At 30.2% G+C, this 26,388-nt stretch overlaps 1 protein-coding gene across 4 annotated transcripts in view; it reads left to right on the forward strand.

Moving 5' to 3' along the window:
* The window catches only part of Abl (tyrosine-protein kinase Abl), a 349,506-nt gene that overhangs the window by 308,737 nt on the left and 14,381 nt on the right, over positions 1 to 26,388 (forward strand). For 2 of the 4 annotated variants that reach the window (XM_075372938.1, XM_075372941.1), the window contains 8 exons: positions 3,361 to 3,445; positions 4,987 to 5,164; positions 6,653 to 6,824; positions 8,055 to 8,167; positions 11,356 to 11,498; positions 13,707 to 13,823; positions 15,924 to 16,071; positions 22,724 to 22,851. In XM_075372938.1, coding sequence (XP_075229053.1) covers positions 3,361 to 3,445; positions 4,987 to 5,164; positions 6,653 to 6,824; positions 8,055 to 8,167; positions 11,356 to 11,498; positions 13,707 to 13,823; positions 15,924 to 16,071; positions 22,724 to 22,851 — 1,084 coding nt within the window. The remainder of the gene's footprint in view (positions 1 to 3,360; positions 3,446 to 4,986; positions 5,165 to 6,652; positions 6,825 to 8,054; positions 8,168 to 11,355; positions 11,499 to 13,706; positions 13,824 to 15,923; positions 16,072 to 22,723; positions 22,852 to 26,388) is intronic. The other 2 variants (XM_075372940.1, XM_075372939.1) reach the window with 2 other exon arrangements.

A 26,388-nucleotide genomic window follows, 5' to 3' on the forward strand; every position in this document is an offset into this window, starting at 1 on the left:
TATAAACAACTTAAAAATCTTTAAGTGTAATACTGTCAGTTGATTAGGTATACATGTACTTCTTACTCCAGTTTTCACCAGTCTACTAACAACAATCATTCTGGCATTATGTCAAGTATGATGGTACAATTTAAAACAACATAATTTTATTAAATCTGATTTAAGAATTAATATTAAATGAAGTATGTGATGTGTACTCATATATAGATAATTGGGGCTCACTTCACTTGCCCAACCATCTAGCTAGTACACCTCCATTGTTCATTATCCTCATGGTTGTGTGAATAATACTAATCAACATTTAAAGTATTCAGGTTTTTAACAACCTGAAAAAGAAACTTAAATTACAAAAGACAGAATAGTAATCCCTTTGTTAACTAAAGTACATGAATTGTTGATGAGGAAAACTTCACAAGTTATTTCTGTTGCCACGGTGGTAGAATATAATTTAATTTTTAATTATCAATTCTTTTCTTCTTTAATGAATATCTTTAATTGACAACTTCACCCCCAAGGGGGCTAGGCCTCTATTTATAGCTTAAGATCTTCCCTAGGATAACACGAATGTATCCTTAAAATTTGAAAGATATCACCCTGGTTGATTCTTGTGTGATGCGAGAACAAACAGACAGATAGACAAAATTTCAGCTTTATGTTTAATATAAGATCTGGAAATAAAAAAAGGATTTGATTGTTTAACTTAGAAATACTTTTGATTTTTTTGTTTTTTTTGAGTGAATAAATGTAATTTTTTAGTTTTCGATTAAAAAAATAATAAATTAATTCTGCACCTTAGCAGGGTTTAACTCAGTATTTTTTTAATTCAACAGCTGCTGTTTACTTTCTCAAGAATGGATTTTTTTATTACCTGTGGTGTTTCCTTCCAGGTTGTTGCATTCTACAATGTCCACTGTCGATAACTTATAAAAAAGAGCTAGACAGACTTTAATTATTACAAAAGTAGTGATTGTTTAATGGTATATGTTAAAATTTAGCATATTGTGTTATATGCATGATGCACCTTTCATTCCATCATATTATATGTTAAGGGAAGAAATTATCTTGACTTATATATACTACTTTCACTTAGTGTTCATTTATTCTTTTTATTCCAGGAATCAAACTCCTTTAGGTTTTCTATATTGATTATATTTTCCTGTAATAGATTGTTTGTGAAATAACTGGTGAATGTTCAATTATATTTTAGCGGGGACTATATTTCTAAGTTTTATGAAGTTGATTATTAAATATTCATGAGACAGTTCTTGACCGTTGCATCAGTCAATTCCAATTCCATTGTCTAATAGTGTTGTAATATCTGAAATTTTTCATAGAATTTAATTTTGAAGATTGAAGAATATGAAGTAATAATATTACTTCGATGGCTAAAGCTATTTTAATAAATGGTTTCCCATTCATTGATCACTGTATTATATAGTGGTTGGGTTCACTTCTTCTATATGGTATTGTTCTTTATTAATGGCTAGTGACCATAGCATGCATCCAAAAATTAAAAATCTGAGAATAATTTAAATAATTTATCCTTTGTGAAACACTAAATAGTCAGCATCTTCAGTGATCTGAGTGAGACTGTCATTTACAGGGCGAATATCATGCATTGTAGAGAGATTGGCTGTTCGGTTTAATTTAAAAAGGTCGCTGATGCTTTTTACAGAATCCATAGTCAATCATCCTGATTGGGGGTTAAATTACGGTACTATCTATAACCTTTACAAAGGTGTCAGTGAAGCTATTATGCTGTATGCTGTGCCTGTCTGGGCTCACCAAATGGTTTTTAGGTATTGCGCGGACGTTTTGTTGGCGGATCCAGCGACTCCTCTTGCTGGCTGTTATAGGTGGTTATAGAAAAGTCTCATAGGAGGGAGTTTGTGTTATTGCCGGTGTCAAATCAATAGATATCCTGGCTAATGAGAGTAGGGAATGCTACATTTCCAAGGTAAATAACCTACTGACATCAAAACAAAAGCAAGAGATTGAAGATCAGGGCCTTACGTCTTGGTAGGTCAGGTGGGACAAATCCCCCACTGGTCGACGCTACACACATGGTATATTTCCTATAGGGTCTGATTTCGGTGAGATTGGATGGGTCTCCTCCAATCGGTATATCTCACACTTTCTCTCCAGGCATGGTGTCTTTCAGGCATGTTTGGCTAGGTTTCGTTTGGTGGATTCGGGTCAATGCCCGGATTGCGGGACTGATGATACAGTGGACCACGTCCTCTACGTCTGTCTCCAATACGAGGTCAAATGTTAACAAGCTATTAAGGAACTTGAGAGAATACATTACTTTCTGGATCTCCATATTAACTGGATGATCCGCAAGCAGTGGTCTATAGTGGTTGGTTTTCTTCGCACCCTTACGGTTTGTAGGTCTGCAGAGGAAGTTTAATCGAGGTACTCGATCGTGGTAGAATCCCGGGTGGCTAGTGTTCCGGCTTGAGAATTTGATTGGTTGGAAGTAGGTGCATTGGCATCATGCCACAGTTATATTGGTGTTGTTTGTGATTTCATTTGGGGCTCCTGCTGATTGATGGGGGTGGCTGCACCGGTAGCCCATGCAACAGGGGGCGTGGCTTCCCTCCACCAAGTCATAATCAGTGTTCCTGATTATTACTTGATAATGCCACACGAGACTCCATGATGGGACCGTGTGGGGTGCAGGGTTTGTTTCCAGCTCCTTCGCAGACCGGAATGAGTTTACGTTCCCCTTGTTAGGTGATCTATATTGGTTGACTTATTTGGGTGTAGATCTGAATTTCTATCTTGCGTAAGACATAATTTTGACTGGTATGAGTGTAGCACTGATTTACCTTTCAACTAGTTTGTTTTCTGAGGCATTCACAGTCATGAACGGTGTTGTCAAATCTGGACTAGGCATGGGGTTCATTCTTCTGCAGTTTTGGTCAGTTAGTTTAAGGGAATCATGTTAGGTTGGATGTGAAGATGTCTGTTTGAGGTCTATGTGAAGGCAAAATTTGATTTGTATTTTACTGATGCAAATGTCTGCTGAGGCATGTACATCGGTGGCTCCCTGACTGAGGCCTGGCTGATGACTGTGAGATGTAATCAGTTAAAGGGTCTGAAGACAACTTCTGGTAAAGTCCCTCAGGACTCTGAATGGAGGGGCTGGTGTGGCGACCGGTAACATCACAAGGTGACGTTACCCCCCCCCCCCTTGGGGTGGAAGTGTCTTCCCCTATAAGGTTAGGATGTTCGGTTTAATTAAGGTTTTACTCTTTACTTTCTATTATGAAATATTGACTCTTCCTGATTTTAGTATGTTTTTAGTACATTTTAGTATGTTTTTGCTGTTATAGTTTTTTTTTATTGTTGTTACAGGAAGATACAATGGCACTTAAAGACTTTTTAGAAGAAGCAGCTATCATGAAAGAAATGAAACATCCAAATTTAGTACAACTCTTGGGTAATTATTATTATTTATTTTTCTTTTTAATAAAGTTATCTTTAAAAAGAATTTATTTTAGGAATTTCCTTCTTATTTTGTTATTATTTTAATTAATTTGAAGTAAAACTACTTAGATAATGTGTAATTTACATAAAATTACTGTCTGTATACTATTGGTATTTCTTAGCCACTGTTTACGAAAGGACAAAAGCAATAGTAAAATTGGTTAATACATTTACCCCTTTTTTGTTTTCTGCTATTATATGTTTTTCATGCACAGTATGTCTGTAAAGTAATAGTGGGATTTAAATGGTTATAGCCTTGGAACAAAGCATTATAGAGAGTGTTTCAAAGCATAGAGAGTGTTTCTCTTTCATTCAACTGTACGTTGAATGAAAGAGAAACACTCCAACTTGGTGTGTGCGAAAGCTAGTGTATGTGCATTGTGTTTCCAGTACACGCAAGCAGCACATGTGCATTAGTCATCATATTTGTGATACAGAAGAAGGTTTATTTTGTGTTGTGGCTTGCTATGTTTGAGACAGTTATATTTGTTAGGCATGTGTACAATGAAGATTCCCCCCGCATGAAAATAACACTTGGCGATGGGACAAAAAATCAAAGAAACAAGCAGCCTGTTGAAGCAAACATGTCCAGGACATCCATCAGTATCTGATGAAATGATTAAAGCAGTGTGAACAAGTTTCTTCAATTCATTAATTCTTCAGGTGGTACAAATTACATTCACATCACTGAGAAAACCATTTTTATAATTTTTTTCACTATATTGTTTGTCTCTTGTAGAAACTTTTTCCTTTATAATATTTGTGAGGAAATGTTCAGTTGATGTTAATGCTATGAATAAGTAGCATTATCTCCCCAGTTAAATAACTGGAGAGATTAAATCATTACTTGTGATTCAGATTTAATGACAGTATATTTAAGAACAGGTTTATTATTTGGTGAATTTTAGGAGTTACTAGTTTGTCTAATATATTAATTTTCTAATTAACGCTAATTGTGTTTTAAAAACTATTAATATAAACCACGTAGTACAGAATATTCAGTGTAATTAAATTGCACATTAAATGAAGATATTAAACAATTAATAAACTAAAAATATAGTATAATATTATAAATGTAATGAACATTACACCATGTGCTGGGTTTATTTTAACATAGTATTTTTTAAAAATATTTTTAATATTTTTATTTAATGTGCAATTTAATTAAATGAATTTACTCATGAATGAGTACGCAGGATCCCATGAAAGTATTATCATGATAAAATTAAGGTAAGATTTGTTTTATCTCAATATTCTGTACTAGGTGGTTTATATTAATATAATTTAGCAGTACAGAAAAATAATGTAAATTTAAAAAAAAAAATATTAATTTTAATAAAATAATTATATTTTATGTAGACTTATAATTATTTATTCTGTAATTTACACATGTCTAATTAAGTAAAACTTATAATGCAACTTTTTATAATTTTTTGATGCAGTATTACAAAAATTAAATTTTATTTAAGTATTTTGTTTCTTTTCTCCTTTCAGGTGTTTGTACAAGAGAACCACCATTTTACATTATTACTGAATTCATGTCCAAAGGTAATCTTTTAGATTATTTAAGACATGGTAATAAAGAACAAATTAATGCTGTAGTATTAATGTACATGGCGACTCAGATAGCTTCTGGAATGAGCTATCTTGAAAGTCGTTGCTTTATACATCGGTAAGAATAAGTCATTTATTAATAAGAGGCGGTAGTTGTGTAAGATATCTGTATGTTTTGAGAATTTTAAATTTGAATTCTATTTTTTTACTTATTAAAAATTTATTTTCAATTGATGGACACAAAGCATTTTAAACATAAGGTGACTATACTGTCTAAAGGAAAATCAAAACATGATAGCAAAAACAAGAGCAATGAACAGTTGCTAAAAAAATGTTATAAGCAGCTGTTTAATTTAAAATATTCTAATGCTTCTTAATTTTAGGTTAGACTGAAAAATCTCTGTTTTCCCTTAGTTTCAGTTAATTCATTCCAATTTGTGCCCATAATTTAGTGAACATATTGATTGATAATGACTTAGCATGTTTGCTGTATTATGATTATTATTTTTTGAACTGATCTATTTTATGTTTACTTCTTGCTTGTAGTCTAATTCTTATAAAAAGGAATTTAATATCAATATGCTTTGATCTTTTATTGTTTTCACAGTTGTATGTAGAACAGTTTCATCCTTATTATCTATGAAAATTGTTGGTGTATTCTTCTTCATAAAGATGAATATTACACACTCCTTTAACTCTTTAGTGTTATTAAACCTAATATTTAAAAAACAAGTTACCAGTTAAGAAGTTATACATTTTTATTACCTTGTTAAAAGAGAAAGCCAATTGAATACAATCAATTCTGTGGCTGCTTTCTTGATATTATTGTTGAATGCTGGCTAGAAAGGAATTTCTTCAGGGGCATGAACAGATAAAAATAACCTGGTACTAAATCTGAACTCTACTGGAAATAATCCATTTATTTCTAATCGAATATGCAATAATTTATCATGCAGCTACGTATGTTAAAGAATTGCTATGAATCAGTGATTAAGAATAGCTATTTGTGATTAAGAATGTTACTTCTTTTTATGTCATTTTATACACTTTCATCAAGATCTTGTAATAGTGAACAGAAGTTATGATTGAGCCTTTTTATAAGGATTCTGAAGTTAAAACATCTTGTCTGTTTGAAAAAAAAAAAAAAAATTAGTGACCATATTCTTGGCCTTCAATTTTGTACTTTTTCAGTAATGTAATGTGCTTCCCTTCTGTGGACTGATGCTTTGATTCTGATGTCGTGTGCGACACCCTCATGTTATCATCAGAAACAGTATGGATTAAGAAGTCACACTTAACTCCCTGAATCATATCAGAAAGGTCAAACTTGACTTATCACAAAAAAACAGTGCTAGCTTGCTTGGTTTTGATATCCTTAGAAAGAATAGCAGAATTGGAAGTAGTGAAGAAGCACTTCATTGCAACCATGTAATTGGTAGCAAAAGAATGTATTTAAATTAGGTTTATGTATACATGCACACATATGCATGCACATGTGTGTGTGTGCATACTCTTCTTTTTTTTTAAAATAATATTTCGCAGTTTATTTGTAATTTTTCCTTAATGAAGTATATATTTAATTATTTGCACTCTTTAAATTTTTCAGAGATCTCGCTGCAAGAAACTGCCTTGTTGGTGAGAACCATTTAGTTAAAGTTGCAGATTTTGGTTTAGCAAGACTGATGAGAGATGATACTTACACAGCACATGCTGGTGCCAAGTTCCCAATAAAATGGACTGCTCCTGAAGGATTAGCCTATAATAAGTTTTCTACTAAGGTTATTATATTATTATTATTATTATTATTATTATTATTATTATTATTATTATTATTATTATATTTCAAGATTCTAAGTTTGAATCTAACTTAAAAAGGCATTTTTCATATGCTACAAAAGTCATTACAAAAAACATAGGATGACTGTGATTGCCCTGTTATTAGCCTGTTGTCACCAATATGAATACATAAATATAAAATTCTGTTCATATTTTATACAGCATTCTAAAATATTACAAATGCATTAATTATGATCAAGAGATTACAGCATTCTCATTGTTGATTAAATACATCCATGTAAAATTTGTTTTTTCTTATGGTGGTATGTTATAATGTTCACCAAAGTCCCAATTATCCTATTGCATTCTTCAAAATTTCTGTTTTATCTTATATATTAGAACAGATTGTAACTTTTAAATATAGTTATGGAAGAAGGTTAGAGAAAATAAAAGTTATGAACCAAGTAAGATTTATAGAAGTGCTTAACAGAATTGCTGAGAATAGAGGATTTTTACACATTCATGTGTAGGATGGGAAGTAAATTAATTGGATTGTGTATATTCAAAGAGGACAGATTTTGTCATTAATGACACAGCTTTTGGAGGAATAGTTGAGGAAATGAAGGACGAAATTGAAGCTCATAAATGAATTTGAGAATAAAATGGAGATTGCAAAAAGACTAAAGAGCAAATATGGGATAGGAACAGTTGGGCAATGGTGATATAAAGGACCTACTACTTAGTGAAACACACGTGATAATGGCCAGTCAGTGGCCAATTTTATTATAATTATTTCTAAATGATGAATTTGTCAAAAAGATTCAATTTTTATATATAACTTTAGTTTAGTAATATTTTGACCACTGTCTTAATAAAATTGAATATTACATGAAATATAAATCACAAAAACACAGTACTTAGATACCTGCGTTTCATAAACAAAAGAAAGAAAGTGAGGTTGGTGATAAGAGAAATTTAATGTTAACATTATGAATTAATGTTTTTAACATTTTATCCAAAGTTGAACATTATTCATATCAGTGTGTCCAAAACTTTTTGAAACAAGTAAAGGTTTTTACAATTTAACATGTAAAGGTTTTTACATGTTTAATGTAAATGAAATGAAATGTGAATTTCATTTTTTTGGAAATAATTTCTTCTGCTCTATAATATTGATAATAATATATATTATTTTCAATTAATAACATATGGCATTTGTTTGGTCATTTCAGTCTGATGTTTGGGCATTTGGTATTTTATTGTGGGAGATAGCAACGTATGGTATGTCTCCTTATCCTGGTGTTGATTTGACTGATGTATATCACATGCTTGAACAGGGATACAGGTAAATTATTAATTCATCTTTGTTTATCCATTATTTAATGTTATAATCATTATTGTTTTGTTTAGAAAAGAATAAGCATGATGATTTGCTTTATACAGTATAATAATGAATACTACACTAATACTTTATTACTCGTACTTTAAGCGATTAAGTGTGATCACTATCTTATGAAGTCATGGAATCACAAGAAATGAAACTTTCTTGAAAAGTTTTCATTACTTTCAAAAAAGTAGTTTTGAGTAGAACTGAAACTTCCTTGGATATCCTTTTTGATGTAAGTGTTTCAAACCAAGAATATTTTTGTTTAGCAGTTATTTAAGACTGTTATTGATAATTTGTAGAATAGAACAGTATACTAAGGTTCTGTATGAAGTCTGATCAATGTTTTTAAAATGACAGTCAGTGAGAATTACGTACTGATGAAGAAAGTTTTTATTTTTTTCAATAACTTTCTTAAAATTATTTGCAGGTTGTAGAAGTGTAAAATATTACTATTCTTCATAATAACATATTAAAACTGTTAAAATCCATTTTATCAAAATGAGTCATTTTTGAGAAATCTGGCTTTTAAATTTTAGCTCGAAGTAGCATTTAAATTAAATTCATAGAACAGTACCTATTTATATTTCTGATCACAGTATCATACTATGGATATAACTTGAAGGTGTTAATAGAAATTTCCCAGACTACTTGCTGTGGTTATACTTTACAACAAAGCCATGTAGAACATTGAAGGTCATTATTTTCAAACCTGTTCAGACAGTTTGCTAATAAGTTATTGCATTGTGTCCTTATGATCAACCTGTGATAAGTGATATCTGTAAATAGATTACTGAAACTTTAAAAATGCTTCACCTGACTTTTATTTTAGGTAACATTGAACATAGGTTTTTGATAGGCATGTATATTTCAAGGCTGGTAGAGTCATTTAAAGACTGTTAACTGAGGATGGCCGATTACCAGTAAAACTCCAAGAAATTTGAAAAAATCCATGAGGCATTGGTGAAAAATCTCTGTAATATTTGATGTGGTCGAAATCAGTAATGGGGCTTGTCAAGAAATTGTAAACCAAAAATCTGAAAATGGCTTTACCTTTCTTCAAAGTTTTGTTCCTGGCTCTTGTCACTCAATGTAACTTCCTTTGACTTATTTGCCTTCCTTTGCTTATTTTCCAAATTAAACTAAACTAAAGACTGCTCAATTAAGTTAATTGAGTTAATATCACAACTGAGCTTATGTTACCAAGCTCAGTTGCAGTCAGTACTAGATGGCCTGTGAACAAAACATTTTGTGTTTTCTGTTAGGGAAGAATTTTAGGATTGGTGTAAATATTTCAAAGAAGATTATTTCAAAGAATGTGATAGCTGTTTTGAAAAAAGGTATATATTTATATATTTCTTTAGACCTACTCTGGAAACTTTTTGATTACATCTTATTTATTGTGTTAAATGATTTTCCATTGGAAGTGTTTTTCTTTGTAGTAGTGTTGTCAAGATTGTATTTTCAACCATCTCATGTTATTCTAAGGATCACCTAAGACCAAGATATCACATTCAAGAAAAGTTAGGTCTGATTCTTTTAAAAACTTTCAAGATCATTCTTGTTATCTGGAGAATGTTCATATTAAAAATAAAATTGACAAAAATAATAAGAACCAATCAATTAATGATAATAAGAGTTAATTATAACTTTTCCAAGAATCATCTTTGTAATTTATCCTTGGAATTATTGGAAAGGATTATAAAAAACTAAAGGAATGCAGAATGGAATACACCAAAATTTTATTTTTGAAATTTATAATTTTTATAAAATATAAAGAAGTGATGATGTATTTAATAATGTTGTGAAAACTGCATGTTTAAAAATGATGTGAAAACAGCTTGCAGGTCCAAAAAATGTATCCCAAAAATTATATTATAAACTGTAACAAACATTAAACTTTTCCATTTAACTTAGTCTGGTTTTATTTTAAACGAATGTTCAAATTATTTTACATTTACAAAATTGTTACACTAAATTAATTAATAATAAAGAATAATAATAATAAAATTAGTTAATTGTAATTTTATTTAAAACTGCATATGCACATGAACATTCACACTTAACAGGGTGTACTCATCATATGCATTTGTAAATGAATCCAGGATTTAATTTCCTCGTAAACACCATCCCAATAGCTGGGGCTAGTGCAAAACAGTCAAGTGATTTAAAATGGTTTTTACATTGTTTATTAAGCAAACAATACTCAAAATTTATATATATTTTTTTTACTGATGCTGCAGTCTTCATTCCTCTAGTCATACTCATTATTTATATTCATATTTTATTAGTTTTTTATTTTTATTAAAACAGCTTTATTTTTAAAAAAATATGATAAGAACACCCAATATATTATTCACTTTGATTTAGTAATTAATATTGAAATCAAAATAATGTGCAAGTTGAAATGTGGTCAATTCTTCAATGAATTTCTTCAAGATTTAAAGGCAAAGAGGAAAAGAAAGAGGCTTGACCTAATTGATAGAATAAGAAGTATGATGGTGTTTGCCTTCTCAAATTCTGTGATCACCTTGTTAGCACTATTTTCTGTTGAATTTTTTATGATGATTTAAAAATTACAACTCATTTGAAGATTACATTGTTTAGATGATCCACATGATATCCATATGACTGAACATAGTCTTTGCCATTCATTAAATTTAGCTTGCCTGAATTCAGACTAAGTTGATTTCAGGCCTGAAAATTCACACTTAGATTACTGACGTATTAAAGTTAAAAGATATTTATAAGAGATATGTGGAAATGAACGAAAAAGGTGGTTTTATCAAGGTTCTTGTAAAATAGCCAGAAAATCACTAGGTTATATGAAAACATGACCATTAAGTAATTTTAGTTTGTTTATTTTTGTTAGGTTAGTTGATTTATTTAAAGGTGACAGAATGATAAAATATTAAAAAGGTAAAATATTGTGAATATTTATAAATAAATTTATGTTGTTGAGAATCAGTTGCTTATATTAAGGATATAACTTATATTTTAAGAAGAAAATGTTATGTTTGCCTTTTAATTGTGATGATTGATAATACAATAATAAATTACTGTAATAATTTAAATTCATTAGGTTTAAAATCAGTTTTAAATGTACGAAGTGGTTTTTTTATTTCATTTGTACATTTCTTAAATTTCAGAATGGACTGTCCTCCGGGTTGTCCTCCTAAAATATATGATCTCATGAGAAAATGTTGGCAGTGGGTACCCGGAGAAAGACCTACCTTTCAAGAAATTCATCATTCATTAGAAAATATGTTTCAGGAATCAAATATTATTGAAGGTATAGTAATAAAACTTATTTTATATTAAAGTATTTTGTGTGTATGTGTGTGCATATGCATGTGCAGATATGAACACTCACACTTACATGGTGTATTTGTGCACATTTGTGCATGAGACCAGGATTTTACTTCCTTGTAAGTACCATCCCAATAGCTGGGATGAATGCAAAACAATCAAGTGATTTAAAATAGCTTTTACATTGATTAATAAACATGTTTTTTAATTAAAGCATTAGAATTTTAATGTGGAATAAGGAAGTGTTAGTAAACGCTATTTATGAATTTCTGTGTTCTTTTTTTAAGTATGATTTGGAGTTATGTGTTAGTACTAGAAGAGAAGATAGTAAAATGTAGATGATTAGATGTAAGTCTTCAGGAGGCATAATATGAAAGGTGAAGAGATGAAGTGAGAAATGCTACAATAAGAGTATAAAGCATTACATTACATTATACTCTTAGATTGAGCAGGAAAGCATAATATGATTTGGATACTTTTAATGAATGCAAAGTGGAAGATTAGCAAAAGAAATATTTTGTTTGTTTAAAGTAATTAGAAGAACTCTTAGAGAAAGATTAAGAAAAATATGGATAGTTTAAGTGAAGGAACATCTGGAAAAGAGGATAGAGTTAGAGAAATTCTTTGAGAAGGAATAGCTAAGAAGAAAGTTAAGTAGAGGTCAGTCTGTGGCCTGATCCAATAACAATTTGATAAGGAGAAAGGTCTGTAGGTTTCACATTGTACTGTTTTATTACAGTGTTGTTTTTATGCTTATATAAGTATTGCTGAACTTAATTTAAATATGAGTTTATTATAATTACACATTTTGGAAAGATTATAGAAGTTTTTGATTGTAATATACCAGGTGTCGAAAAAAGAACTCATTTAGAAATTACAAATGTACTTGTGTTTTATTTTATGATAGTAAGAAAACTTAATATAATTCAAAATGAACACTGTTTACAACCCTGCATTTATCAAACCAATAATCCACCTCATTCCACACTCTGGTGAACATGTTTGGAGGAATCGGATGCATGATGGCTGCTGTTCTTTGGTACAGATGGTCAGATGACCGGATTTTTTCTCTGTAAACTATTTTTTTTTTACTTAGCTTCAAATGAGTATTAGTTTGTCTTTTTTCTTCCCCTTATATTATGTAGAAAAGACATTTTCAAATCCTAGAATATTTCTTTCTTATCTTTTTTTTTTATTATTAACTTATCTGTGGTTACTTAACTAAGCCTAATCCCCTAAACTTTTTCAATCGTACTTTTAAAATGCATTGATTTTTTCTGCTTTGAAATAATTATATTTTCAGTTTTTGCCAAAAGTGAGATACATTTACATTATTTAGGTCAGCTGTCATGAAAATTCTTTGATAAAACACAAGGACATAAAAACTTATATTATACAAACTAGTAATGCAAACCAACATAATACTACATATATACAAATTAAAATTTTATAGTAACATGAATTCATAAGAGTATTGCTGTAAATGTTATTTCAGGGGTCAAAGAATTTGACTAGGTTTGTAATTTCATTTAAAAATTTAATGCATTTCACTAAAGAAATTAATCATCCATATAGGACTGTCTGTATCAGTGAATATGAGATTTTGAGTCCAATGAACATGACAGATGCTTGAATTTACCCAGTAATAATTTATAGTAGATATATTCAGCAGCAGCTTGCTTATTAATTGTAATTACATTTTTTACGTAATTTATTTTAATGTTAATAAATGTAATAATAAACTGATGGTTATAAAGAAAAAGTATATTTCAAGTTTTTTATATGCATGTATTTTATTCATATTTTGTCAGCTGAGATTCATTACATTTTTTTAAATGCCAGAACTCTTCGTGAGCAAATGTCTGTTTTAAATAAAATATAGTATTTCAAACTTTAATATGAACTAAAAAGCTTTTTATAAAGCTATAAAGCTAACTATAAAGCTCTTGGTATAAAATTTGTTAGGTAATATAAGATTTAGACAACTGCTGTAATTTTTGTTGTACATTTTAATAGTTGAATTAGATTAGTGAAAAATTCCCATTCCTAAGCTGCTGTACCTAAGACAAGCTTTTGCTTAAATGAGTTCAGGTGGCCATCTTAGAAATAATTTTATTTACTTTTAATTTTTCAGAACATTATTTGTTGTCTGTTATGATAATGATGCTGTCTGTTGTATGTATTTTTGTAGAAGTGGAAAAGCAACTGCAAGGAAGTGTGACGCCGCAGCTGCCTTACAAGAAACCTCATGGTGGTTCAACTGGAAATATTCATAACCTAGTCCTTATATCTGATCAGGCTGTGGCTGGTAAGATATTTATTATTGGTAATCTAAATAAATTTTATGTGCATGTACCTTTTCTTCGTAACAAAATTTTACTATTTGGTAACAGATAACTGTTATACCTAATCTCTTAATAAATTAGTTGGCTGAGAGTCTGACTGCCTAATGTACCAAGGATCTTGTGTGCGATACCAAACACAAGATGGCATTGTGGTTTTTTCCACTCATCATTCTTAAAAAATGAACATTTATGGTTTTTATCTTCAATTAATGATAGTCTTATAATCAAAGATTTGTAACACAACATTGGTTATACAACTGAAAACTTTGTTGTAAAATTATAAAATATACCACTTGATTGAGTACAATGTATTTTGATATCCCTATCTCACCAATAGCTCTTCCCAGCCTGTGACTTTTGGTGAAACTAGAACTTGGATTTTGTTTGATCATGAATTTATACTTCATTATTTTATTGCTAAAATTTTTTATAGAATACCATGAAAGCATTTGTTCAGTTTGTGATAGCAATTGTTTTATCATTTCTTTATACTTTAGCTGAATCTCCACAACTTTATAAGTGTTCAAAAGAAGTTATTAGGGTATATATCCTCAAATTGAAAATCACATGAATGGGTGGGAGCATGTGTATTTCTGATTTCATACTAAACTTAACCTTCTTCAAGTAGTTGCTGTCAGTATGTTTGTAATGTTTGCAGCAACTTCAAATAGCTAAGAATATACTGCAACTAGATACATATTATTTTTTTATCATTTATTAATTTATTCTGCTATAAATTTTTACACATCGTTTCTGAACTAAAATGAATAATGTGTAATGATTTATAATAATTCAAGGTTTTCTTTTTAAGTTACAGTATACAATAGCATTCACTTTCATTTGTAAATCTAATTAAACATCTAACATATTAAAGTTATTGTTCTTTATTGTATAATATGGGTCCTAAAGTTTAGTTATAAGCATTTATTGTATCTCAGTAATCGAACCTTTTTGGTTAGAAAATGTTACTTTTACAGATATAGATATTGTTGTATGCAGACAAATAACAGGAATTTTCCATGCAATAACTCTTACAAGTGAAAAGCCACATTGCAATGTCACTGATCTAGTTTTATTTATTATTATTTTTATAAATTGTGATAGTAAATGCTTTGGACATTAATACGTAAATAACTACAGGATTACTAAAGTAATCTTGTTTAACTTTGGTGATTGTATGAATTAAGTTCATCAAAAGTTGATGAAGTTCATTAAATGCGGTTTCGGTTCTTAGTATTTTATTCTTATTTCACTCCCTTCTTTTATTATATTACTTCCAAAAAATGGTGCAGATCTTTATAAACAATCTTGATATAGGGATGCAAAAATAAAAAATTCTTTGTTTTACAATGAAATAAAAATTCATTTAACTCTAGTTTTTGATAATGTAATTTGTTTTAAATTATGAAGTGAATTTCAGATGAATAAAATTTTGCTAAACTAATAAAGAAAAAAGAGAAAACAACTCTGTTTCCTATTTCTTTGAAAATGTACTTTTTTCATAAAAGAAGGTAAAGGTCACTGCCAAATTAATCAGTCATTCATCAAGTATAATAATGTACACTTAGGAAATATGGGAGGTCCCCTAGAAGTAAAGATAAAGGTATTGGCAAATAAAAATATTTGTTGTGTAATTTAATACAACTTATTAAATTCAATTTTGACTGTTTTAATTTTTTTTATCAAATGCTTTGCTGAAGCACAACTTATTTAGACAGATCCCAACATACATTCATCTAGAGTGTAAAGAAAGGGAGTATAAAATTTCTTGTAGGAAAGGTAATCTTACACTGGTTTTATCTTTAGAGAATTAGTCGAGGAAAAGCAATTTAATGACTAATTATCAAAAAGGTTTTCTTACTCTGATTTTCAACAACTGTTATTATTTTTTCATATTTATAATTCAAGATCAATTTGTTTTATAAGAGTGTAAACATTTCTATGTTACTATTGTTATATATGGTTGAGCTTATAAATTCTGTTCTCATATTAATTCTATCATATTTAATGTAATATTTTTTACTATTTATTAAATGATTTATTAACAATTGCATACTTTTCAGAAGGATCCTCAGCAGCACCAGTTACAAAACTAAGTACGTTCAGCAGCGGTGGATCATCTATGGCACACCCTAAAAGCAGTCTAGTCCAAATGAGACGTCCTACTAATAGAAAAGGGAAAACAGCTCCAGCTCCTCCTAAACGAACAAGGTACTTGGAATTCCAGTTTTTTTTTTTGCATTTTAGAGTGTGTATTTGTATATTTACTTTCATGATAAATATTTAATTAAAATCATCAGAGCAGCAGAGTAAGTTTTTAATTAATTACATTTAAATAATTACATTTAATTAAATTCAATTTTGACTGTTTTAATTTTTTTTATCAAATGCTTTGCTGAAGCACAACTTATTTAGACAGATCCCAACATACATTCATGTAATTAAAATGTATTTTTTTTTTAATTTATATTTTTCAATAAAAATGGCTGCGTATTTCCATATAATGTATTCCTTATTATTTTGAAAATTTAAACAGGTTATTAAAAATTGTAAAGTAAAATGTTTTTAGGTATAGAGTATACCTTTCTTTTTTGTCTTCAGTCATTTGACTGATTTGATGCAGCTCTCCAAGATTCCCTCTCTAGTGCCAGTCGTTTCATTCTAGTATAACCCCTACATCCAACATCCCGAACAATTTGTTTTACATATCCCAAACATTGCCTGCCTGCACGATTTTTCCCATCTACCACCTGTCCCTCCAATATCAAAGCAACTATTCCAGGATGCTTGAAGTTCCATGTGGCCTACAAGTCTCTCTCTGCTTTTAGCTATATTTTTCCAAATGCTTCTTTCTTCATCAATTTGCCGCAACACCTCTTCATTTGTCACTTTATCCGCCCATCTGATTTTTAACATTCTCCTACACCACCACATTTTGAAAGCTTTTAATCTTTTCTTCTCAGATACTCCGATTGTCCGAGTTTCACTTCTATTTAAAGCTACGCTCCAAACATATACTTTCAAAAATGCTTTTCTGATGTTTAAATTAATTTCTGATCTAAGCAAATTATATTTGTGGCTGAAAGTTCGTTTCGCTGTGCTATCCGGCATTTTATATCACCCCTTCTTCGTCCATCTTTTGTAATACCAAATAATAAACTCTGCTTCCAAGTAACAAAATCCTTCTACCTCCACAGTCATTTCTTATCCTACTTTTGTATTCAGTGGTCCATCTACTTTATTCCTACTGCACATCATTACTTTCATTTTGTTCTTGTTTATTTTCATGGGGTAGTTCTTGCATAGGACTTCATTCATGCCATTCATTGTTTCTTCTAAATCTTTACTCTCAGCTAGAATTACTTGCTTGTGGTTTGGCTCCTGTAAATGTTAGCAATTGTTCTATCTCTATACTTAAACCCTAATTTTTTTTTAAAATGCTGAACATTTTATTCCAGTCTACATAATCAAATTCCTTTTCTGAGTGTATAAATATCGTGTATGTTGGTTTGTTTTTCATTAATCTTCCTTCTACTATTAGTCTGATTGCTAAAATTGCTTCCCTTGTCCCTATACTTTTCCTAAAACCAAATTGGTCTTCTCCTAACACTTCTTCGACTCTCCTCTCAATTCTTCAGAATTCTAGTTAAAAATTTTTTATGCATTAGTGGTTAAGCTAATTGTTCTGTATTCTTCACACTTATGTGCTCCTGCTTTCTTTGGTATCATGACAGTAACACTCTTTTTGAAGTCTGATGGAACTTCCCATTTTCGTAAATATTACACACCAATTTGTTTAATCTATCTACTGCTTCCTCACCTGTACTGCACAGTAATTGTGCAGGTATCCTGTCTATCCCAGGAGCCTTTCCCCCATTCAGATCCTTTCATACTCTATTAAATTCAGATTTCAGTATTGTACTTCCCTTTTCATCCTCTTTGACTACCTCTTCTTTATTGATAACACCAGTTTCTAATTCATTTCCTCTGTATAACTGTAGTAGCAGTTATATTCCACCCACTTATCAACCTTTTCTTTCATATTATAAATCAGTGTACCATCTTTATATAACACATTAGATTTTAACATACATGTCACAAAATTCTCCTTAACTTTTGTGTATGATCCGTCTATTTTACCAATGATCATTTCTCTTTCCACTTCTGAACAAACGCTTTTCTTTAATCCGCTCTTTTTTCGCTAATTTGCACTTCCCGTTTATAGTATTTCTTAATTGTTGATGGTCCTTTTTTACCTTCTTCATTAGTAGCATTCTTATACTTTCTGTGCTCGTCCATCAGCTGCAATATATACTTGGATATCCAAGGTTTTCTGCCAGTTCTCCTTATTTCGCCTAAGTTCACATCTGCTGATTTAAGAATTTCCTTTTTAACATTCTCCCATTTTTCTTTTATATTTTCTACCTTATCTTTTTTACTCAGACCTCTCGTGATGTCCTCCTCAAAAATCTTCTTTACCTCCTTTTCTTCAGATTTTTAAATTCCAATCTACATTTCATTATCACTAAATTATGGTTGCTATCAATGCCTGCTCCTGGATATGCTTTACAGTCAACGAGTTGGTTTCTAAATCTTTGCTTAACCATGATATAATTTACTGATATCTTACAGTATCGCCTGGCTTTTTCCAAGTGTGTATTCTTCTATTCTGATTTTTAAACTGGTTATTGGCAATTACTAAATTATACTTAGTACAAAACTCAGTAAGTTGGTCCCTTCTTTCATTTCTTTTGCCCAGCTCACATTTACCCAAAATATCTCCTTCCTTGCTTTTTCTGATGCTTGTATTCCAATCTCCAGCTACTGTTAAATTTTCATCCCATGTTTAATTTCTCTGTCAATTTCTTTATATACACATTCTTACCTTATCATCATCATGGGTACTTGTAGGTTACTTGATATTAACAATCGTGTGCTTAGGTTTTGATTTCATCCTGATTACAATGATTCTATCACTATGCTTTTTGAAATTTTCTACTCTCTTCCCTTTCTTCTTGTTCATTATGAAACCTACTCCTGGCTGCTCTTTATTTGATGCTGAGTTAATTATTCTAAAATCACTTGACCAAAAGTCATTTTCCCCTTCCCCTGAACCTCGCTAATTCCTACTAGATCTACATTTAACTTATCCATTTACTTCTTTAAATTTTCTAATTTACCAACTTTTTTTTAGACTTCTTACTTTCCACGCTCCAACTTGTAAAATTTTTTTTTTTTTATTTCTGGTGATGCCTTCCTTAGCAGTTTCACCCAGAGATCCGAAGGGGAATAGTTTATCTCTGGAATATTTTACCAAGGAAGGCGCCTACATCTGTGTTACATGAAATTGCAGAGAGCTACATTTTCTTGGAAAAAAAAGCAGCTGTAGTTTTCCATTGCTTTCATGCACGCAGTACTCAGAATATTGGGTGATGTTGATATGGCCATTTAAGTCTTCCTGATCTATGCCCTTAACAGCTACTGAAAGAGCTACTCCCCTCTTTCAGGAATCATTCCGTAGTCTGGCTCCCAACAGATACCACTCCAATATGGTTGCACCTTTGGTCCAGCTGCTCTGTATCACTGAACACTCAAGCCCCCTCACCGTCAGAGGTTTCATGATTCGTAGAGGGGAGAATAAAACTTATTAACAACAAAATCTGGAGCCTATAGAATCATAACTGTTATCAAGTATATTCTTGATCTTGTGAATTTCACTAAAAATCAAATGTTAATGTTCCCTGGAATGGAATCTCATTAAAATGGAAACTGAAAGAAACTGCCAGTTAATGGGACTTTTTTTGTAATGTACAATATTCTTCCAGGAATATGGTCATCAGGTACATAAAGTAATTTTGTTTTAATCTTCCATTTATTCATTTCAATGAATTTAAATTATCAAGTGTAAAAAAATGATTGTCCCATCAGTGGTCTTAACTGATTCTTGAATTCTTTAATTGCTGTTATGTTGTTCATATATATCTAAATAAAAACATAACTTTAAAATTTAAAATTAAAAAAATATATTTTAATTGTATGAATGTATTTTGTGATTTGCAATAGTTATGTTGTTTATATTTAACTTGCTTACTGATTGCTTATCTAATTATTAATTGTAAATGCCAAAACCATAATAAAAATGATACTTAACAGTTTTTGTTGTTTTGACTACAGTATCAAAAATTCCTGTAAATTTTTCATTAGTTTGTAAAAATAACACCTCTACATACTTCACGTATCATTGATCTTCATCAAGAACAAAATAACAAAGATAATTCCATCTATAATAATGGGAGCCATTATTTGCATCTATACATATAAATGAATCCTATTCATACCTTATTTATAAATTTTTTATTGCAAGCAATCACCAAAAAAAAAAAAAATTGTAAATAATAAACTGTTTAATTTAATACAGGTACAACTTAATGATGCTCTAATAGTAAATGAATACTAAATCTTAAAGTATTTATGCTTGTTTTAGCATAATAAATTCACTGGAACTCTATTCAGCAAAAATACAAGGTGTGTTTTTAAAGTTAAGTCCATTTTGAAATTGCCGCCTTTATAAGTGATGTAAACATATGGCGCTTGAGGAGCTTATTTATTTCAATCATTAGTCTGTTGTTAGCAACAATAATTGATTTTGTTGTTGTTTATATTCATCCATTTATAATGAGTGCTACACCTGCCAAGTTTGAAGTACAAAGAGTAATCCAACTTTTGATGGCCAAAAAAAAACCACAGCTGAAATTTAAGGGCAAATTTGTGATGTTTAAGTACAGATGTTGTGAGTGACATTAAAGTAATATAGTGGGGCCATTCATTTTGAGAAATGTGAATGAATGTTCATGATGAAGAATTTAGCGGCCAGCAGTCTGTGATAACGGACGATTTGATTGAGAAAATAGATGCTTCATTGTGTCAAAATTGTCTTTAATGTTTTCTGGTCTTTTTCAGTCTTTGATGTATGAAGTTTTTATTGAAAAATTAGGCTATAAAAAAATTGTGTATGAATGGATGCTGAAGATGTTAACTGACACACACAAGGAATAGTTTTGTTGCAGCATATATGTTTTTAGTACGAAAATGACGGTGATGAATTGTTTGATCATAGTTACCAGAGATGAAATTTGGATTTGTTATTCAAATGTTGAGACAAAACAGCCATCAGTGCAGTTGTGGTATTCTTCATCTACATCAACGAATTTCAAACAAGAACATTCGATAAAGAAGCTTACAACTACTCTTTTTTTGGGCAAAAAGGGTGTCTTGCTTGTAAATTTAATGATCGTGGAACTTCTATGAAGCTGATACATGTTGCAAAGTGTTAAAAAATTTTAGAAGAGCTATAAAAATAAATCACATGGGATTAAATCCTGTGGAAATTTCCTTAAATCCTGTGGGATTTTGTTTTTGCATGATAATGCCTGGTCTCACACACAGCAAATCATGTGAGGTGATTGAAAAAATTTCATTGGAAAATCTTCAATCATCCTCCTTGTAGTGCTGACTTAGTTCCCAGTGATTATTCTTTTTCTTCGCCTTAAATAGTAGTTTGCATCACAAAGTTTGACAATGAAAATGAAATGAAAAATAGTGTTACTGCATGGTTTAAGTCACTGGTGGCAGAATTTCCTGAAGAGGTAATGAAGAAATCAGTGAAACACTATGAAAATGTTCTGAAGGCAGCTATTTAGAAAAGTAAAACCATTGTATTACTAATGCATAAAATCTACTGTAGAAGGTTGTATACGTAAGAAATAAATTGTTCATATTTTTCACTTTTGTTTTAATTTCAAAATGGATCTTATTTTAAAAACACTACTTCAGAAATGTTTAATATTAGCTTTAATTTTTTTTCTAATTCATTAGGGTTCCAAGCAAATGTGCATTTTTATCATTTCTTAAATTACTCATCTCATCTCTGTTTTACAGTATTTCTTACTGTAAATATAATATAACTGTATTCAACATATATGTTGATTTTATATTCAACATATAATATATGCATAGCTATATTATATTACAATATCAAACATATGTAGCTATGTATGATGTTGTATTGATGAAATAGTAGATGTATGATGTAACTATATCATAAGAATTACAACCTTAAGATGGTAATACCACTTTTCAAAGTTAGCCAGTCTCTTTTGTGAATATCCAAGCTTCTGTTTCATAAAACTGTACAGAGAATACAAAGTATCTTAATTACTTTGATTGTAAGTTGCACATTCTGGTATATATTTGCTGATTTCAAATTTTCTTCTAAATATATTAATCTTCTGTTGATTATAATTGTTTTTATTTATTGTGCGTAGCCAGATATTAAATGTTCAAGACTGATCAACTTGTATTGTGACTGAATTATTAGATTTATTAACAGTTCAATTAATGATGCTATAGAGTTATGCCTTAATTATTTTTGCAGGCTAAAAGTATTATATTGGGGATATTAAAAATTATGTATTATTTTCATGTTTACATTTTTTACTATAACACTAATAACTATTTCTCATTCCTGTTTATGATATTTGTTGAGATAAAACCTATAAAGTGTTTGCAATCATGATTTTTTTTTATGTGAATATTCAGCTCAATTAAACATTATTTTATTAACTACCATTTGGGAAATTAGTGATGTAGTTTACTTTTTATAATATTTTAAGAAGTCACAAATATTTAATCTTTCAATTAATTCTATAAATTATCAATCAGTGTTAAAAAAGTTTTTGAACTTTGATAAATAATTTTTTTTTAATGAATAATATATGAAATAATTTACCTATTATTATTATTATTATTATTATTATTATTATCAATTTTAATGGAAAGATAAGAACAACTAATTTTCTTGTAGTTTGCTCTCTTCTTGCAGTTCATTCAGGGACTCAACATATGCGGATCAGGAGCCTGGATCATTACCTGCCGATCAAATGATGGACGATTCATCTACGCTAAATGGTATAACTGATATCACATTCGAAGGTATCAATTAATTAATATAAATCACTTTGTGTGATAATTTTGATTGTGCGCTGACACTGCAACAATAGCGTTCTGCCTACATTTTTTCTTATACTAATCCTTGTTTGACTAGTAACAATAGTTTCTATTTTATATATTATAAAATCAGTGCACGTTTTGTTTGTAATTCAATAATGCATTTTTTTGGTTTGTATTTTGCTCTTTTATGTATACTTTAGTTTAGAAGTCGTACCATCAGTTATAATAATTAATAGTGATGGTCATTCACAATATTTTTTAGATGAAAAACAACTTTTAATTTTAATTTTATTATAGAACATTAGGTACTTTTTTTTTCTACTGTCAATAATTTTTTCTAGTTGAACTCTCTCTTTTTAGCTATTAGAGGATAATACTACTTAAAATAGAAATATTTTTTATGCATGTCTATGTTATCATACATGTACTTCTTTTATTGCATTTCAGATTTTCAATATGCATTGTTCATGATTTAAATAATACCTACTTGATTGATTGATTAGGAATGGGATAATATACTCAGAAGCCAATACTACTACTACTTAGAAGCCCACTTGCAGCTTTTTTGTACAATCTGTGGATAGCAAACTAAATCCTTTGACAGTTACATGGATAACAAGATCATTAACCCACTAAATTCCAGTAAAGAGCTCTTTTGTTGGCTCCTAAAAGGTGTCAGAATGTTGGTACAGATGGAACCAGGCTGGCTAACCTAACTCCCATTACATTTGTCCTAGAAAGAGGGAATAAAAGATAAGAGATTGGGAGGAAAGAGGAAGGGGATCTTCCTCTTTCTGATCTAACCATAGAGAAAATGTGTCATGATGAAAGTTTACCATCTTGCCCAGGACCAAAAATCAATCATTCAAATGTTTACTTGGATGTTGTTAAATCATACTGTCATTGCTTTTGTAACTGTGAATTAGATTTAAATGTAACAAGTTAGCAGATTAGATTTAGGTTGTGATAGGATTAGGAGACCAGATTTTGTATCAATCAATTTTTGTGAAATCTTTGGATAGGATACTGCCAAAACAAGTTGTTGGACAAGCCTGTATTCCCGCTAAGTTCCCTCATTAGTTTAAAAATATAGCCATTGCATTCATTGACCCAATCATTTTGCCACTGAATCTAGGAATTTATCCAATGGTATTCATGAAACTGAGGTCAAAGAGAAGTGCTGTAGCTCTATATAGTTTCTCAGTTAAAAATGAAGAACTTTCTTTTTTCTTTTCATTTTTTACCTATACTTCTCTAGGTACAGGTTTTTTGAGTAATATTATTACTGTTCACTGTAAATTAATAATTTTTGAGTTACTTTTTTTGTTTTGTTTTTAAAATGGTTTGTAGTTTTAATTTATTAACTTTAAGTTGTCATATGTGATCCTTTTTACAGGATAAACCTAATTGCCCAATGTGTTTTAATGTATATAATACAAATTATTGAGACATGATTAAAGAGCAGAAAGAAGGTTGTCACAAATTCATGCTGAAAATAACCATACAATTAATAACACAATAAAGTAATTAATTAGCTGGCAGGTATGACAACATTTTCATCTGTTACAAGAGAAATACTTAAAATAACTTGTTTTATGATGAACCATTAAATTGCAGGCAAAACTTATATTTGATAGAAATATTAATTAGATTATGCTGTTTAAAAATACTTTCATTATGACTGGAATAGCTCCTCCAGTATTGTTATTATTAGCATGCCCATTTTTAATTACTTATAACTATACTTTTTCCAGTCATTAGTCATTAACAAATTTTATGTAACATTAACATGGCCTTTGTCATTAGCATTTTTTTTTATCTTTACTTTTCAGATTCCTACTGTAGAGAAATCAGATTATAAACAATTCATTTTTGTATGCAGACATACAAAACTAATTGTATTATTTGTTCAGTTTGTTAATTCCTTCGTTAAATTCATCATTTTTCTTTTGTATAATGATTTACCCTTCTCTAATTTTCATGTGTTAATTTTTAACATTTAATTATTTATTAATACTGAATTTTAAAGTGTAGATTTATTTTTATTGTAATTAGGATTTATTGGTTAAACTAATAAAAAAATTATGCATTGTTTATAACATCAGTTAATCATAGTTGATTTTTTTATTTTCAGAAACAAAAGGTCAAAGAATTTTTATTCTTTGTTAATAAAATTAAATGAAATAATTTAATCTAATATTTTGGTCTTAGTATGAGTAACATATTACTGCATTGATTTTAGTAGCGTTTACCTTCTTGAAATATTAGTTATACAGATTATTTATGTAGTTTCAAAGGATACAGGTGGCGCAACCAGTCTTGGTGCTTGGTGTCAAGGCAGTGACCGCCATACATCGAATCATTCTATCCTTTTAGCATAACATTTGCTTCAATACCTAATAGCGTCTTTGGAAGATGTATTATGGTGTTAGTATTGGATTGCAGAACACAATTTTTTGAAATTTTAATGACCTCAATGTACAGTTAATATTTTGATCATTATTATGAGGGTGAATCAAATATAAACTTTTTTTTTCTTAATAAATTTATTGATTAATAATATACACAATTCATACCTTCATCATTTCTCTATATAGTGGCACGATCTACACACTTTTGCCAATGATTTGGAAGCTTAAATATGCCTTGTTCATAAAAGGTTTGAAGCCGAGTTATCAACCAATTGCACAAGTACTCGTTATCTTCATTGTTTTTGAATCGTTACCCTTCAAATGATTCTTTCAAGGGTGCAAACAAAAAATAGTCATAGTGGGATAAATCTGGACTGTAGGGAGGGTGGTCGAGGATTTCCCAGTGCATTTTTTTTCCAGTTTATCCCTTGTCAAAATCACAGTGTGGCCTGGCGTCATGGAGAAAATCATTGTAAAATTCCCCTTGTCAAAAAAATCATTGCAAGAACTTTTTCAGCTGACAGACAGGTTTGCCCTTCACTGGGCAGCCCTCATCATTCCCTTGCCATTCTCGACTCTGGAGTGTAATGATGGACCCTTGCCTTATCTCATGTGATGATGTGGCCCAAAAAATCATCCCTTTTTTGCCAAAATTAATTCAGAAGTCTTTCACAGATCTCCAACCTAACCTGTTTTTGATTTTCAGTCAGCAACCTCTGAACCCTCGAGCACTAATTTTTCTAAAGCCAAGATGATCTGTGATAATGGCTTGAGCACTCTCTTAGTTGATATCCACTTCTGACGCAATTTCTTCAATAGTGAACCAGCAATCACCTTCGATAAGCTCTTGAACAGCACAGATGTTGTCAGCTGTGAGACTTCCCCTTGGGTGTCGATCATGACTTTCTTTCTGCACCTTCTCGCCCGCCCTTAAAATGTCTGGTCCATGTATACTCTCTGTTCTGGGACAGTTTAAAGTCCCAAATTGAACCTCTAAATGAGTTAACATTTCCATGGGTTTAATGCCTTCATTAGTTAAAAATTTTATGATTATACGTTGTGCAATAGACAACAGAACCTGTTGCTCACTTATGGCTATACTGATCAT

Source organism: Lycorma delicatula, chromosome 8, assembly GCF_047948215.1.
Source record: "Lycorma delicatula isolate Av1 chromosome 8, ASM4794821v1, whole genome shotgun sequence".
NCBI lineage: Eukaryota > Metazoa > Arthropoda > Insecta > Hemiptera > Fulgoridae > Lycorma > Lycorma delicatula.